We start from the raw sequence: 15,282 nt of genomic DNA, 5'->3' as shown, positions 1-15,282 counted from the left end.
CCAGGAGGGGATCCTTCTGCCAAACAGTAACCTTCTTAGCACTTCTAAATGTCTTCAAAGAGGAAAAACCCACATTAATATTTGAAGCTACTTCTGTTGAAGGAGATGCTAAGGGTTTATGTTTAAGCTAGAGCAGTGGCTACACTCTGCTTCAATATTTCACTTTTCTGGGAATTGATTTATTTGGACTCTAAGAATTTGTCTGCAGTTCATTGGAAGAGAGAAGTTTAGCCGGGTTGGTGAGGTGAATAATTTAAGTTACTAAACTGGAGAATGGTGCGTTTCACACCAGCCCTGTTCAGTCCACATTAACCAAACTCCTGCACAAAAAAAACAAAAAAACAAAAAAACTCTGGTGCACTTAAAAAGCTCGGTCTCGGTTCAGTTGATGTGATCTCTGATGTGATTTGAAAGCATTTACATTGCATATTTGCTTCTTAATGTATTGACACTGTTCAGAAATATTTATTAGGAACTGCACTCCTGCTGTGATTCACAGTCATCTCAGCTTAACTTGGCTGTGGCGCTGGTCGTACGGAGTAGGCGGCGGGAACAACGGTCTGACAATGTAGTCATCCCTGTGGGTTGTGCTGAAATTCATGTCGCCCAGCGGGAACTTGAAGTTGGTCTGTTTGGTTTAGAGAGAGCAGATTAATCACCAAGCTTAGACATTCCTGCCTGGAGCTTTTTTAGTGAAAAGGTGAAAATCAGATGAGGGATTTTATTTTGTGATTCCTCACCTTTATCTGCGACTCACACGGCTGCTGTTGGATGATCTTCTTAGGCTTGTAGTCAGCCATTGTGATGGTGATTTTTGGGCCCAAATCTGAAAAACAAGTAAATAAACAAAGTATTATTATTTTTATTATTACTATTTTTATTCTTCTTATTATTATTACTACACATACCTGGTCCGGTCAGTATGTGACTATTCGGATAGGTAGTTACTTGGGGTTGATCTACTTCCTGTTGGATGTTCTGCTCAGGTTTTTGGGGTTTGTAGCTTTCTTTCGACACACTTTCTGGGCCAAAATACACGTTACTTTTCGTAATCAAGTCGGGATCGGGTAAACACACTGGAGGCCGTGAGCCGTTCTGTTGTTGTGTGAGTAAATGTGACACTTTCAGATTACTGAATCAGGATTATCTACACTAAATTAAATAAAACTCCCAAGCTCTATGAAGGGCCCCAAACCGGCCTTATATGAATTTACCAGTTATGAATTAAGAAGTATGTCATGTTTGTGGTAATATAAATACATGAAAACTGTAAAAAGTAAAATTTGTAAGCTTACACTTGAGAAGAAGATGTTGTTGGTGGTCAAAGGAATATTTTCTCCGCCTTGCTCCTTGTTAGTGCCAAAGGGCAGAGAGCTGGCACGCTGATGATGTTTTAATGGGGCAATAGGCTCTGTAGTCAAGGAAACAAAATTTGATTAATTAATGCATTAATATTTTATCAGTTCACTTGATTTATTCATAAAATGTTGCTATATAATGTGGTATAGAGTGACAATTTTTTATTATAAAACTTTAGTTGTGTTGAGTCTAGAAGTAAATATATCTGGGAAATTTTTAATGCATCTATTGACATGAAATTCACACCAGAAACCTTATTAAAGTGAGACTTATTCACACTGTTGGAGGATTTAGATTTAAATGGGGGTTTTTTAAACCAAGATTTTTCTTTCTGGTAGAAAATTAGATGTACACCTCTCAAAAGCAACAAAACAAAATAAATGAGTGTCACTTAAAACATCTTTATATTTTATAAAAGAAATTAGATATTGAAAGGAGTTCAACAGTTCTCCTCGTCCAACGCTTAAAATGTTTATTGGTAATAATCTATTTATCCCAACTGACCATCGTTTTCAATGGCTGCTTTTTTGTTGTTTATCCTCGTTGCATGCAAAGAGAGATAGAGTTTGAGGAAACTTAGCTTGTTCAGTTTTTGCAGCAGAATGACTGGGAACATTCAGGAGTTTAAACATCAACTTCAACTGGTGTCAAGGTTTTGCGAAAGCAAGGATGCTGAGGTCTTTACAGAGGTTTTTGCTTTAATTGATTTATATATAATGAGAAACCTGATGATCAACTATGAGTCTGGCCTAAACCAGCTGTTATCATCTGAACATAATAGCAGGATCGCTTTCTAAATACTCTCAGCTGGTTTCTTTTTGAGATTTTTTTCTTCCCATGTTGTTCTATTTATTACACATAATTTAGGGCCTAATCTTTGCAGGTTTCTTTTTGTGGGTAGATTTCCTTGGTTATTGTTTGAAGACATTGTTGGCCCATTAGAAACATGTTTACCGAGAAAAATTACATATTCAACACTTTCTACTTGCTGTAAACGACCAAATGTTCCACAGTTTCACTTTTGTAAAGCAGCTGTATCTAATTCACTGAGTAAACTGCATTATTATATCAGGAAGCCATTTCAGAAGTCAAAATGAGGAAAAACGTACCAACTGTGTGGGGTTTAAAGTCATCTCTGGAGGTGACCCATTTGTCCTTGTAGTCATATCTAGGTCTCACCTCATCCTGATATATTGGCTTCACTGGGCTGGAAAAATGTTTCAATCGTTATTTTGTTCATTAGAATAAATAAGAAAATACAAGATGACCAACATTTTTTAAAAGCAACAATAAGATACCAATTTATAAGTATTTAATGGTGCTTAACAATACATAGATATTAAAGGTTTCAGTATTTTAAATGTTTTCCCTTTTTATTTTGTTATTGCAGTAAAACGTTGTCAATCTTTGTTTGGACTGATTTACGCTTCAGCTTAATGTCTCTTGCTCCTTAAAACGCTCTTTCACAATGTGAACCTGATCATTCTTGATATTGATGTTCACATTCAGAAAGTGCTTTTCTGAATGTGAAACAGTAAATTATCTTTTTCTTTAGAGATCCAAAGTCTGTTCTTTATCCTCCATGCTGCAAACTGAAGCAGTTTATTGAGTTTCTTCACTGCTGAGAGAGAAGACAGCACTTTAATCCTTTCACATTCAGAAGTGTTTCTGACCACCAGTCCATCTATTTTACTTCCTTGAAAATGATTAGTTAAGACTCTAATTTATTTAAGTTTTAACATTTCTCCCCCTGACTGTTTATGTTATGAGTCATTTACAAAAAAACCTTCCAGAAAACTTTCTGACCTGTTGACAGAGATCTGAGGGAATGCACTTGAATATGATGTCTGTGTTTCTGAACCCTTTGCAGGATTACCCATACAGACGGAGGAGTAATGCTGAAAAACAACAAGAAAAACTTTTAATCTAGTGTTAATTGTAGATTTCTATAAGGTATTTTCACCAGAAACAATTATTTCATACATTTTGACATTTAAAGCTGATCAGACTAGTTCATTCAGCCACATTTTAGTTTATTAGTTCTATAATAATTGACTGTCTATGTAAATCTGTTATCGGTGCTGCTATGGAGAGTTTCTGAAACAATAAAATTGTCTCAGAAGTGAATGTTTTTATTTCCACCATATTTTTTGTGTAGTACCCTTTCAGCTAGCTCCACTGGTTGGACAAGATGCTTCCTATAGGTGTCTTTGTATTGGGAAAGAAAGTTGAGAGCGCGTTGATCTCCTTTTATTGTTGGGAAACCTTCTTCTACAGAGAAAAAAAAAACATGATTTGACATTTTTGTTAAACATTACCAACAGCAGGATCAAGAAATACACCTCGCTGCAATGATTTTATTGTTACTCATTACAAGGGACATAAGGTTAAAAGGTTCATTGTTCAATGTTTAACTTGATGTTGGTAAACTAATCTTAGCAAAATCTGGTAAATATTCAAATAAATCCTGTGGTCATTCATTCATAATTTAGCATGGCTTTTCATTTAAATCATGAAGCAAATGTGAACAACATACCTAAATGACTGACTTTGGGTTTTACCAGTTTTGATGGTGGATGTGGAATAAAGCTGGCTTGTGTCATGCTTATAGGAATATCTTCCACCGACCGGATGTTTATTTTTGGTTGAAAGTCACTAGTAGCTCTCTGGAGACGAGTCATCTCCTTGGAGGAGGGTCCCTGAAGATCTGCAAGCATGCTAGAGTTACCCTTGTGCAGGTTATGCATGACAAAATATGAATCAGGACACCTGTCTCAGGTATGTGTGGGGTACCGGAGCTGTTTATGGCCTAAAACAGCTCTAGTAATCTGACTATAATATGAGAATTGCTTTCTAAATACTGACTAATTTCGGTGATTTCTAAGCTGTTTTGTAGCTTCTTTTCAGTATTAACCCTTTGCACGTGACGTCACGCTCTTCGGAACTCCGCCCGCTCCGCCATGATGGACGTCAAAACAACCAATGCGCTCCTGTAAAGTCTGTCAAAAAACCAGACGTCTCTAGCCTAATATCGCTTTAATATTAGTTGATTTCACTTTAGAAATGGTCATAGGGTGCAGTGCGGTTGACTGCACAAACAAACAAGAATGCAAACCAAACTTGTAATTTTACAGAATAACTTTTAATGAGGAAAGATGCGGCGGCGATGGACAGCAGCCGTCAATCATTCTGTCAAATCGCGATCTGCAGCGAATACTTTTTACAAGATAAAAAGACTCGTTTATATAATTAATAAGCATGATTAGGAATATATAAAATATTGCGTAATGGTAACCATTGGTCACCATGGAGACAATGACGCACCGTCATGTAGCCTAGCATGTATGGAAAAAAAACTGGTTCTCTTCTTTTGGTACGTTTTTAAGGCTGCTCCGGTGTAAAGGGAAACGCTGTTTATGACATAGTGATATAAATCATGTTGTGTGAATTCAGGCAAAGTCAGTAGATCAACACGTCAGGAGGGAAGAGATATGGGTGGTTTGTAAGCTAACTGTTTCTAGCTTCTGTAAATACCGCCGTCTGTGGGCCCCAACCAGGTGTGTTACGTTCACAGATAAATTAGCTCAATTCGAACAAGTAGAAACCATGAATAAACTGGCAAAAACAACTTGGGAAAACAACTTAAGTCGCTCTGTTCAGTACACCTGTCCCTCCCTTCCGGCGTCCATCATGGCGCCTCGACTGATTAAGTGACTAACTAGTTGCAAAGGGTCAATATTTTCAGTGATTTTTTTCCAGTGTAATTTAATTTATTGAACATGATTTACGACCTAATTTTTGTTTTTCTTGTTAAGTGTAGACTACCTGTAAGTTTGATTTGGATTAGCCCATGAGAAATATTTACTGAGACAAATTAACATATTCAACACCATTTTTTCTTCACTGTAAATGGCAAAATGCTCCACATTCATTTTCCGGTTCACTTTCATCTTGTTAAACTGTATCATTGTATCTAAAAGCCATTTTAACAGAGCTAAACTCATAATAAGTAAAAACATACCAACTTTGTGGGCTTTAAAGTCATCTTTGAAGGTTGAGGTCCAGCAGTCTTTAAAGACATTGCTTGTGATGAGCACCTTATTATCTTTCTTCTTCTGCTCTCTGTGATAACTATTTAATAGTTCTTTTGTTAATTACAAACAAGAAAAATACAAGATCATCTACATTTTTCAAAAAGCAACAATAAGATTCAGAATTACAATAGTTGAATGTTGTCTGGCCATAAAGGAAACAACCATTCACAGTGATATCGCAAACAAACTTTAACTTTACACCATTTGTAGAAAGATTTCAGTGTTTCAACGCAACAAACCAAAATGCTTTTTCTTTCTCTTTTTTGTTATTGCATTAAAAATATTTTTTCTCTAGTCCTCCTTTAATTATCCTCTATGGGGTTAAAGTTTGGACTGATTTACTCTTCCTTGAAACGCTCTTTCACAATCTGAACCTGATAATTCCTGATATTGATGTCCTGCTTGCACTGATGCAGCCATGAATGTGAAACAGAATAACTCTTAACTTTTCAGACTCAATGAGCTTTTCCTTGAGAGTCAAAGTCTGTTCTTTAACCTCCCTGTTGCAAATTGAAGCAGTTTATTGAGCTTCTTCACTGCTGAGTGGTTTTCTTAAGGCCAAGCAGCACTTTAGTCCTTCCACATTCAGAAATGTCCTTTAGCAATTGAATCTGTTTTTTTACTTTCTTGAAAATGATGAGTATTCAAGTTTTAACATCTCTCTCCAAATTTCACCACTTACAGCAGTAGTTTTGGTGAATTTTGTCAGTTGTTTGCGTGACAGCATAAACCTCTAAGGTTTGCTATTCTCTATATCTGGGATAAATAACTTTGAGGTGAAAAATACTAAGCATTATTGTAATCTTTTAATGACAGATTATTACATTTTAACACTATAAAATTAGTGGAAAAGACACTTTTAAATTATCTGAGTAATTTAAAAGAAACCTTCCAGAGGTGGAGAAAAGTTTCGTACCTGCTGAGATCGAGGAAGGGGTATGATGCTGTGTAGACTGTTTCTGTTTCTGAACGTTTCCCAGGATCACCCATAATGATGGTGGAGTAATGCTGAAAAACAAACGGCAACAACCTTTTAATAAAAATAACTTTAATCAGTTATTTTATAGTGGATTCCTAATTTAAATTAGTTTTAACAACATTTTATGGGCTACTGGATACACAAATATCTGCCAGGATAGACAAGGAAGGAAGGAAGGAAGGAAGGAAGGAAGGAAGGAAGGAAGGAAGGAAGGAAGGAAGGAAGGAAGGAAGGAAAGCTAGTGAGAAAGCAAAAAACTAATTTAGTTAGTTAGTTAGTTAGTTAGTTAGTTAGTTAGTTAGTTAGTTAGTTAGTTAGTTAGTTCATTTTGCAACTATCTGTCAGATGTGTCACCATTGTGTCTAATGAACACAAACTGTCACATCCATTTGAAAAGAAAGTTACTAAAAGCCGTCTCTACCTGAAGTTCTCCAATTCACAGACTGGTTGAGACAAATAAACACCTGTTTTCTGGGTTATATTTATATCCCAGGTCAACATAAAAGTCATGGATTATTTATTTGAAGTTCATAGAGACTAATAAAGAAAACATGACCAAATTAGGTGAACATCAAATAAAATGTATCAAATCACATCTACTTTTTTTTTTTTTTACTGATTTGTGTATTTTTATCAATCCTTAAATGTATATAAATTGTGATCTAAATACAAACTAATCAAGAAACTGAAAAGCTCCTTTGGTAGTTTATTTAGCACACTTATAATGTTGAATTTCTGTTGAATTTCTGTGTAACTCTGTTATCAACTGTGCTGCTGTGGAGAGTTTCTGAAACAATGTCAGCTGTTCTCCCATTAAATTATCTCAGAACTGAATCTTTTTATTCTCGCCATAAATCTTGTGAAGTACCTTTCCGACAGGCTGCACACGCTGGAGAAGATGTTTCTTATAAACATCTTTGTAATGGGAGGTAAAGTTGAAATTGCGTAGATCTCCTTTTATCGTTGGAAAACCTTCCTCTACAGAGAAAAAAAACAACAAAACAAAAGCACGATTTGACGTTTGCTAAACGTTGCCGACAACAAGATCAAGTAATAAACCCTCACCGCAATGATTTTAGTGCTATTCATTACGAGTTACATAAGGTTAAGAAGTTCACTGTTCAACATTTGACTTGTTTTTAAAAAGCAAAACTTGGCAAAATCTGGTAAATATTCAAATAATTCCTGCAGCTGTATGAATTCATGAGGCAAATCTAAATAACAAATAGGAATGTGACATACCTAAATGTTTAACTCCACATTTTACAAATTTTGATAGAGGTTGTGGAACATAAGCGGCATGTGTGATGGTTTCAGGAAAATGTTCCGCCGACTTGAATATTGTTGCGTCTGTTGGTTTAAACGTTTTGACAAATAGCTGATGGCGAGTTAATCCCTGGGACTCCATGGTAAAAGTCTCCCTTTGCCTGAAGGTTTGTAGACATGTTAGAGTTATTCTGCTGCAGGTTATCCATGGAAAACGATGCAGCGGGACACCTACCTCAGGTATTTGTGGTGTCTAAGCTGTTGATACTCTGAGAATACTGTTCTGCTGTTTCCAAGTTGAAAGTCTCAGTCTTCCCATATGCAAGTTGCACTAGGATATGGATAATTTCTGTCTCAACAGATCTTAGAGGGTCCTTCTTGGAGCAATGACTCTTTACTTAAGCCTTGTGGTTTCAGAGCATTTGAAAAATGCTACAATGCCTCACCGTGGAAACTTCTGTGCTGTGAACATGCTAATGTTGCTTGCTGCTACTGCAAATAAACAACCTCAAGACATGTTGTCAAATAACCTGTCAAAATGAAAACAATAGCAATTTTTTTCATTTTCATTGTAAATCTACAAAGGGACATGTAGCAATAGGGAGGTGGCAAAATCTTTTAAAGCAAAGGAAAGACAAATATGATGCAACATGATGTAATGCACCTTTGCTCATGCTTCAATGGCCTAACGAGACTTTTTCACAGTTTTTTAAATAATCTAATTAGAATAAAAATGCGAGAATACAAAGTTAAAGAACAAAAAGCCTACTAGAGTTAGCAAAGGAAAAATTATACATAACATTTTTAAATCAATTTCAGTATTTATACTAGTCTTCACTGTAAATATCAAAAGTATATTCCTTCAGTGGACAGTTTAATGATTAAAACTGGCTTGAATATGACAAAATTCATTCTATATCTACAAATTAAATTGTACTTATTTTTTGCGGGGTAAGTTGGAAGTGGGAAAGGTGGTTTGCATCTTTAAGGGAGTTAATTCACCAGTATCATTTGGACATATGCAATTCTTTTTACTTTTGTAAGGCATTTGTCATGGAGATTTTTAAAAAATAATTTCGTTGTGCTTTATTGGTGCATAACGACATTCTGATTTAAATTCCCCTTCAATAAACAAGCTGAGAAATATTTTATGCCATTTGCCGTACTCACACCTGAAATATGTGAAAAATAAAGTAACTATATATAAATTTTGAAAAATATATTTTCAAATTTACAGCGACACAGGGAGCTAAAATAAATTAAAATCTATCCAACCTTTTACTAGCTGTTCTACCTAGCTACAGTTGCCCTGCCACGTAAAATCAATTTCTCCATGGCAACGGCAGAGGTCAGTCAAACTCCATTTCAGTTCATTAATATTTCAAATCATAGCAAATAACAAAAATCTCAAAAATTTAAAACAAAATATATGGATGCGGTGAAATGTTGATTAAAGATTAAAAATGTTCTGTAGAAAGGAAAATAAAAAATAATACTGTCTTTTTCTCCAATGTAACCAAGAAAACGGAAGTGACGTAGATCAGCGGCATCTTCTTCCGCTCTCTTTTCGGTGAGGCTCAGCTAGCGGCCGGGTGGGTACACGTTTTGTTCGGGTTTTATTTTAGGATTTTTAACTGTACTGGACAGTTTTATACAAAAAATATTTTGTTGTGTCGTCTATTAAGTTAAAAATAGTTCCTGTTTTGTTAGTATTATTAGTGTTTTAGGTAGAGACTTAGCGTTATCGTATTTAGATTTTACGTTACCGACAGGCATGTGGCGCGGCCCTTCAACGAGTTCACCGAGCTAACGGCTAATGCTACGTTTCATGTTAGTCTGTACTGGCCCTTTAGATACGTCTACATCATTTTAGATAACAAAAATATGGCCAGCATAAAGATCAACATTTATGTAGATTGTGTGTAAGAATAATGTGAACGTTGTAAAAGCTTTGAGACGTCATTGAAAGAGCTGACCGTACGCCATATCTGACCTGAGTTTGTTTCCTCCAGCCTGCAAACATGCAGATCTTCGTGAAAACGTTGACGGGGAAGACCATCACCCTTGAGGTTGAGCCCAGCGACACTATCGAAAATGTCAAGGCAAAAATCCAAGATAAGGAAGGTGAGTCCTAGCATCTTCACCGCACTCAGCTGTAGAAAAAAATATCCATATTATTTTCTACTCGGTCATTATCACAGATATGTTGGCAACATTTCTAAAGATGTCAAAACAAATTACTTAATCTGGAAGAGGATTTAAGCAAATTTTTATCTATTTGAGTTTAAATGAAATCAAAGTGTGGGATAATTTAAGCTCATGAGTTAGTACCACAAAAAAACTTAAACTTTAAGATCTTTCAATGAAACTTGAAGCTTTTTCAGTTTACCACAAATGTCAGTAAATTGTCTTCAATCCTTTGTTTGATTTGGCCAAAATTTCAAATTAGTTACAATGTAATGGGGTATTTTGTCAATTTTATTTACTTCACAGCCAAGGCAATGGAAAATACCAAATGATCTGGGTTTGTTTACTTTGTAGTGAACGTTAAATCTGTAACAAGAATGCAACCATGAACTAAATTTGTCCTATAGCCTCACATTGTACTGCATCTGCTTTCAGACATATTATTAAGTCATTTATTTTAGCAGTCTTGTATTTTTCCTTACAGTTTACAGTAAAAAAGATAAAATCTGCGGTTGCAAGTTTTGAGGTGGTTCAGTGGGTAGTATTGGTGGTCATCTTCGTCTCACTCCGTTTTGGGACTTTTCAGTTTATGGCGAGGTGTGAAGAGCGTGACAGGGATCCTAATTGTTTAGAAATGTTCGGTATTTACTCATTTTCCAGGTTTAAGTATGATTAAAAACACACAGTGTAGAGATGTTGGATGCATTTTTCTTCTGTTGTCTTTGGAGCAACAGAAAAAGTTTGCTCCCTGTTTCATATTAATTTGTGACTTTATCTTGGCTTTATTATTTTTATCAGTGTTTTAGTTTGTGGGCTTACTGGATCAATGTGCATGCTCTGAAAAATTAAATACTGCAAGTAAATATGCCATCGCATATCTCTGATGAAAATGGAAAAGTGAAAAAACTCTGAATATTCAGTCTGTGTTTTAATCAGGGTTGGTTTATACACATTTCTGTACATTTTAAGTGGTTTTTAAAATGTTGGGACTCAGTCATTAAGTAATTTGTGTTTGCAGGTATTCCCCCAGATCAGCAGCGTCTGATCTTTGCTGGAAAACAGCTGGAAGACGGACGCACACTGTCAGACTACAACATCCAGAAAGGTGAGGCTTGAATATCGAAAACAGAGTAATAACCTCATAAACCACAGTAAATAATCTGTAGGATTAGGTTGTGTCAACATTAGAAAGCATGAGTCTTTCTGTAGATCTTATATTCCTCCTGTAAATGTACCATATAAGTATTTTAAGTTGTTTGGGAAATAGTTTTGAAATCTCTTTGAGGTATAAAATGTGTTTTCATTGTTCCAGAATCAACCCTCCACCTGGTCCTCCGTCTGCGTGGCGGCATCATCGAGCCGTCACTCAGACAGTTGGCCCAGAAGTACAACTGCGACAAGATGATCTGCCGCAAGTAAGTCAAGTTATGCAGAAATTTGCACCATTATGTGCAAATTTGCTCTTAAGTCACCATGTTCAGACTAAACAAGTTTGCATTTATACAACTGAATATTAAGATAACTTTTAATCTTAAATTTAAAATAACTAGTTTTTCACCTTTTAATTTCCGCCACATCTAAGTTTTTCTATATTTAATAGATTTTTGATGCAATATATTCTGACTTTATTGCGATCTTAACAGATCTACATCGTTCAGTGTTTGAACTGTTGAAAAACGGATAATTTTTCCTCCCAGGTGCTACGCCCGTCTGCACCCTCGTGCTGTGAACTGCCGCAAGAAGAAGTGCGGACACACCAACAACCTTCGCCCCAAGAAGAAGCTGAAGTAAACACTTTGGTTGGATTGGCACTGTGCGCCATTTTGCGTTAAAATAAATAAGAAAATTATGTTTCCAGCCTGGTGCGTGTGTTATTCAGTCACTTTCCTGCTGCATAATGGTGACATAATTACCTGGAATAAGCCACAGCTGGTCCAATAAACTCTATTACTGCTCTCCAAATGTTCTCAGATGAAGATGGAAGATGGGTGAGGGGTTCGCATTATTTCTGTTCGGAGAAACTTTCCTTTCTTTCCTGGAGTTTGTAACTGGACTTTTCCAGAACTTACTGGTCTGAGCATAATCAGTACAGAAAACAGAACATCACCTGGATGAGCTCATTAAGGCACAAGGAAAAAAAGCAACTACTTCAGCAATAATCAAATGAATAAAAATATAAAATTTTAGGTACTTTTATATTTAAACTGAACCTTTATAATATATTGCAAATCCTGAAGATTTAATTTCAGTAGAAATTATAAAAAGCAAATCAAATTTTTCCATAAAAGAACCACAGCAGTATTATTGCAGGGCAATGTTTTAATGTTTAAAACAACTCAGTACAAATATAATGAAATCATCTCAACAAATCCCATCAAAGATTTACTTAACGCTAATAGTTTAGACGTCAGCTGACTTCCTGTTGGGCGGCTTGCCTCTATTCCACGGACAGTTCTGAGGTATTTGGAGTCGTATTTAAAGGTTAAATATGTTAGAAAAAAAGAAAACCTGGAAAAATAAAATTTAATGAAGGCGAACATTGGATTCCTTCAGGCGGAGTTGGTTTCTGTTCATGAGGCTTCAGCGGAAAATCTTTGGCGCTACTCTCGTGCAGGTAGCGCATCTTTTTATAGTCTTTATCTTAATGTATGAAAGAAAAGATAATTTCATGTTACTGCTACATCTTTTGTTTCGCCTTCTAATATTTCAAAAAGTATACAGTCACACACGAGAGATACAAAATGTTATTTTTACTCATTACAAGCAGATTTAGAGAAAAAAACAGCAAATTTAAATGCTCCAAATGTTTAGTTAACTTTGCTCTGATACTTTACCACGATCTGCATGTTAAATATTTGAATGTTGACTAAGCCTACATGAAGTCTGGTCTGTTAGCAGTAGAGGGCATCCTGCCTGTTTCTGATAAATCTACAAGGTCGCTGTGCAGAAGTCAAACAGGCTGTTCTGACGCAAATGTCTGACATTAACCTTGCAGAGTGTTTTTTTTTCTTCCCTCCCTTACACAGCATAAAAGGTGGCAATTCATAATAATCTACTAACATGAAAAAAATCATTGAAAGGTTTTGCAAAAGTCTCAATCTACACAACTTCCATTTTCTACAAGCAGGCAGCTCTGTTGGTGTTGCTGGACCGGGTGCAGGCAGCAGCTGAGTTTTGATCCTTTGATTGGTAACGAGACTGAAGAAATGTTTGTAGTGTTAACGTGACTTATAAAAATCAGAAACAGCTGAGATTTTATTTAAACTACAAGTCAAATGACTAAATCAAAACTCAACATGAAGCCTCTCGTACCGCTTAATGGTCACATTTTGTTTCACAATTTTGTCTGGATTTTATAATGGAGAAAATGAAGTGCAAGGAAAATAAAAATCAGAATTAGATGTGAGGAACATCAGTTTTCAAGTTTCCACAATGATTCTCAATTTAATTCAGATCTTAACTTTAAATAGGCCATTTTAGGACCTAAACCCAGGTATGAAGTTTTCTTTAAGTTCATACTTTTTTGATTGGTTGACTTTGGCTAGGAGCATTGCATTTCTTCAAAAGGCAAAGAGATCTTATTAAACTCTGATGAAATGGTGGCAGTTTTAACAAATATGTAAAAAATATTTTTATAAAGTTACAACTGCTGCTTCTTTAAGCAACTCTTTCTGACATCTTTGTAAAGGGGGCTGAATACAAATGAATGACACGTTGGATTTCATTAAAACTTAAATAATTTTCCTTCCACTTCACAATTACGCTCTACTTTATTAGTCTATAATATAAAATCCCACTAAAACACTGAAGTTTGTGGTTGTCCTGCGGCAAACAGTAGAAGAGCTCAAGAAGTGTAAATACTTTTTCAGATGACTGTATGCGTCATAATGTAGTTTGGTACTCAGACGGTTTTCACATCTCGATGCTTTATGACCATTCTGGCTGTCACTGCTTCATCAGCTGCAAAACAAAAAACAAAACAAAACCCCAGCACCCTATTTGTACCTATACAACTGTCATGGAGAAATCAATAACCCATCAGTTGCAAAGAAGCCATAAAAAAAGAAGAAATCGATGGGGTTTGTGCATCTGGAGTTCACATCTTACGCTGACAGACAGGTCAGCTAAGCACCACTTAACTACTGCGTTGTGCTGTTTGGACCTGAGGCTGCACTGCAAAAATATTAAATATTACCAAGTAGTTTTATCTAGTTTCTAGTGCAGATATGTATTACACTTGAAATACGGCAAAACTAAATTATAAGTAAATTTTCGGCAAGATATAGGAGCTTATTTTAAGTAAATAAATCTTCAATATTGATGAAAAAGTGCTAGTCTCACTGTCAGATTATTTCACTTATGGGAAAAATGTCTTATTTTATGTGGAATAATCTGCCGGTAGAACTAGTAGTTTTTCACCAATATTAAGGAATTATTTAATTAAAACAAGTTAATATATCTTGCAGAAAATTTACTTATAAGTTAGTTTTCTCTTATTTCAAGTTTACTAAGATATTTGCACTAAAACGAGACCAAAATGGCTTAGTGAGATTCTGTGTTTTTGCAGTGTGCTCACATACAGCGTCTCATTGGTTGGCAGGTAAAGGATGCTGCAGGGCTCATGCATTGTTACCATAGCGACCTCAGTGCTGCATGTCTGCTGAGATCACAATTATTACTAATATTGGTATTAATAGTGTTGAGCAACACAAAGTATATAAAGTTAAGCTTAATCTTTCTGTGTATGTGAATACTGACAAACGTAAACAACTAAACTTGGCACAGATACATGATGAAGTGCAACGTGATTCGACGTGAGACAAAAATTCTCGGATTCATGCAGACTTCTGTTAAGCAGCTGTAGCTTAAATTTAAATTCAACACTTTTTTTAAGTTGCTTTTTTTTCTTTCCATTTTTGGCTGCAGATTTCCCATCCCGGCTCTTGTGTGCAACGCATCGATGAACATGAATAATAGAACAAGTTGTGAGAAAGAGCAGTTCTTATAAAATATAAACAGTTTTATGCTGGCGATCCTCGGAGCCGGAGCGAGTTGTTGCATCTCTTGAGTTTGCTGATGTGCTGGCTGGTGTGATCCTGCTGCCTGTGGATGGTGTGGAGCTGCAGGTCAGGGTGTTTGTCTTCATGTGTCCAAACCCTGACCACACTCCTACTGGGTGCATCTCCACAGCCTCATGGCAATTAATGCAGGCGTTTTACTTGTAAGTAGGGCTGCAGCAAACAATCATTTTCGTAATCGATTATTCTGGTAATTAATCGGGTAAAAAAAATGGGCGCATTTTGCAGATATTTCATTTAACCACTTAGGTTTTTTTTTTTTTTTTTTTTTTTAAAAATGCAAAAAAAAAATCCAAAAAAAAAAAAAAAATTTTTTTGC

At 35.7% G+C, this 15,282-nt stretch overlaps 3 protein-coding genes across 4 annotated transcripts in view; 1 reads left to right on the top strand and 2 right to left on the bottom strand.

The window, feature by feature from the left end:
* Positions 1 to 441: 441 nt before the first annotated feature.
* On the bottom strand, positions 442 to 8,169 carry LOC106944925 (uncharacterized). Of its 2 annotated transcripts, XM_015028259.1 has the most exons (13): positions 7,934 to 8,169; positions 7,675 to 7,859; positions 7,301 to 7,410; positions 6,370 to 6,461; positions 5,381 to 5,490; positions 3,896 to 4,066; positions 3,521 to 3,630; positions 3,166 to 3,257; positions 2,469 to 2,566; positions 1,296 to 1,411; positions 909 to 1,095; positions 741 to 826; positions 442 to 628 (listed from the first exon to the last, which is right to left on the bottom strand). In XM_015028259.1, exons 2-13 carry the CDS (start codon positions 7,838 to 7,840, stop codon positions 500 to 502), a joined length of 1,467 nt encoding a protein of 488 aa, XP_014883745.1. In that variant the 5' UTR covers positions 7,841 to 7,859; positions 7,934 to 8,169; the 3' UTR covers positions 442 to 499. The 2 variants fall into 2 exon arrangements, with proteins under 2 accessions (XP_014883745.1, XP_014883746.1); XM_015028260.1 differs by lacking the exon at positions 7,934 to 8,169 and having other exon boundaries at positions 5,381 to 5,503; positions 7,675 to 7,767.
* The window catches only part of homer3b (homer scaffold protein 3b), a 74,475-nt gene continuing 64,934 nt past the window's right edge, over positions 5,742 to 15,282 (bottom strand). The window contains exon 12 of the transcript XR_001424440.1: positions 5,742 to 5,753. The gene's annotated coding sequence lies outside the window, so the exon portion shown is untranslated. The remainder of the gene's footprint in view (positions 5,754 to 15,282) is intronic.
* On the top strand, positions 9,202 to 11,742 carry uba52 (ubiquitin A-52 residue ribosomal protein fusion product 1). Its single transcript, XM_015028267.1, has 5 exons — positions 9,202 to 9,290; positions 9,711 to 9,822; positions 10,904 to 10,990; positions 11,198 to 11,300; positions 11,583 to 11,742. The coding sequence occupies exons 2-5, from the start codon at positions 9,720 to 9,722 to the stop codon at positions 11,674 to 11,676; spliced, it is 387 nt and encodes a 128-aa protein (XP_014883753.1). The 5' UTR covers positions 9,202 to 9,290; positions 9,711 to 9,719; the 3' UTR covers positions 11,677 to 11,742.

The sequence above is a fragment of the Poecilia latipinna genome, unplaced genomic scaffold (genome assembly GCF_001443285.1).
Source record: "Poecilia latipinna isolate Pla-1442-1.1 unplaced genomic scaffold, P_latipinna-1.0 Scaffold118, whole genome shotgun sequence".
Lineage (NCBI taxonomy): Eukaryota > Metazoa > Chordata > Actinopteri > Cyprinodontiformes > Poeciliidae > Poecilia > Poecilia latipinna.
This window is presented reverse-complemented; position numbering and strand designations above follow the sequence as displayed.

What these genes read in the sequence shown, in the direction of transcription:
- LOC106944925 (XM_015028259.1), bottom strand. Translation starts at nt 7,840, where the DNA reads ATGGAGTCCCAGGGATTAACTCGCCATCAGCTATTTGTCAAAACGTTT. An exon ending in CCTCAGATCTCTGTCAACAG is followed by an intron (nt 2,567 to 3,165) that starts GTCAGAAAGTTT and finishes ACATTTTTCCAG; the next exon opens with CCCAGTGAAGCCAATATATC. An exon ending in TCACATACTGACCGGACCAG is followed by an intron (nt 827 to 908) that starts GTATGTGTAGTA and finishes CTTGTTTTTCAG; the next exon opens with ATTTGGGCCCAAAAATCACC.
- uba52 (XM_015028267.1), top strand. Translation starts at nt 9,720, where the DNA reads ATGCAGATCTTCGTGAAAACGTTGACGGGGAAGACCATCACCCTTGAG. An exon ending in AAAAATCCAAGATAAGGAAG is followed by an intron (nt 9,823 to 10,903) that starts GTGAGTCCTAGC and finishes TTGTGTTTGCAG; the next exon opens with GTATTCCCCCAGATCAGCAG. An exon ending in GACAAGATGATCTGCCGCAA is followed by an intron (nt 11,301 to 11,582) that starts GTAAGTCAAGTT and finishes TTTTCCTCCCAG; the next exon opens with GTGCTACGCCCGTCTGCACC.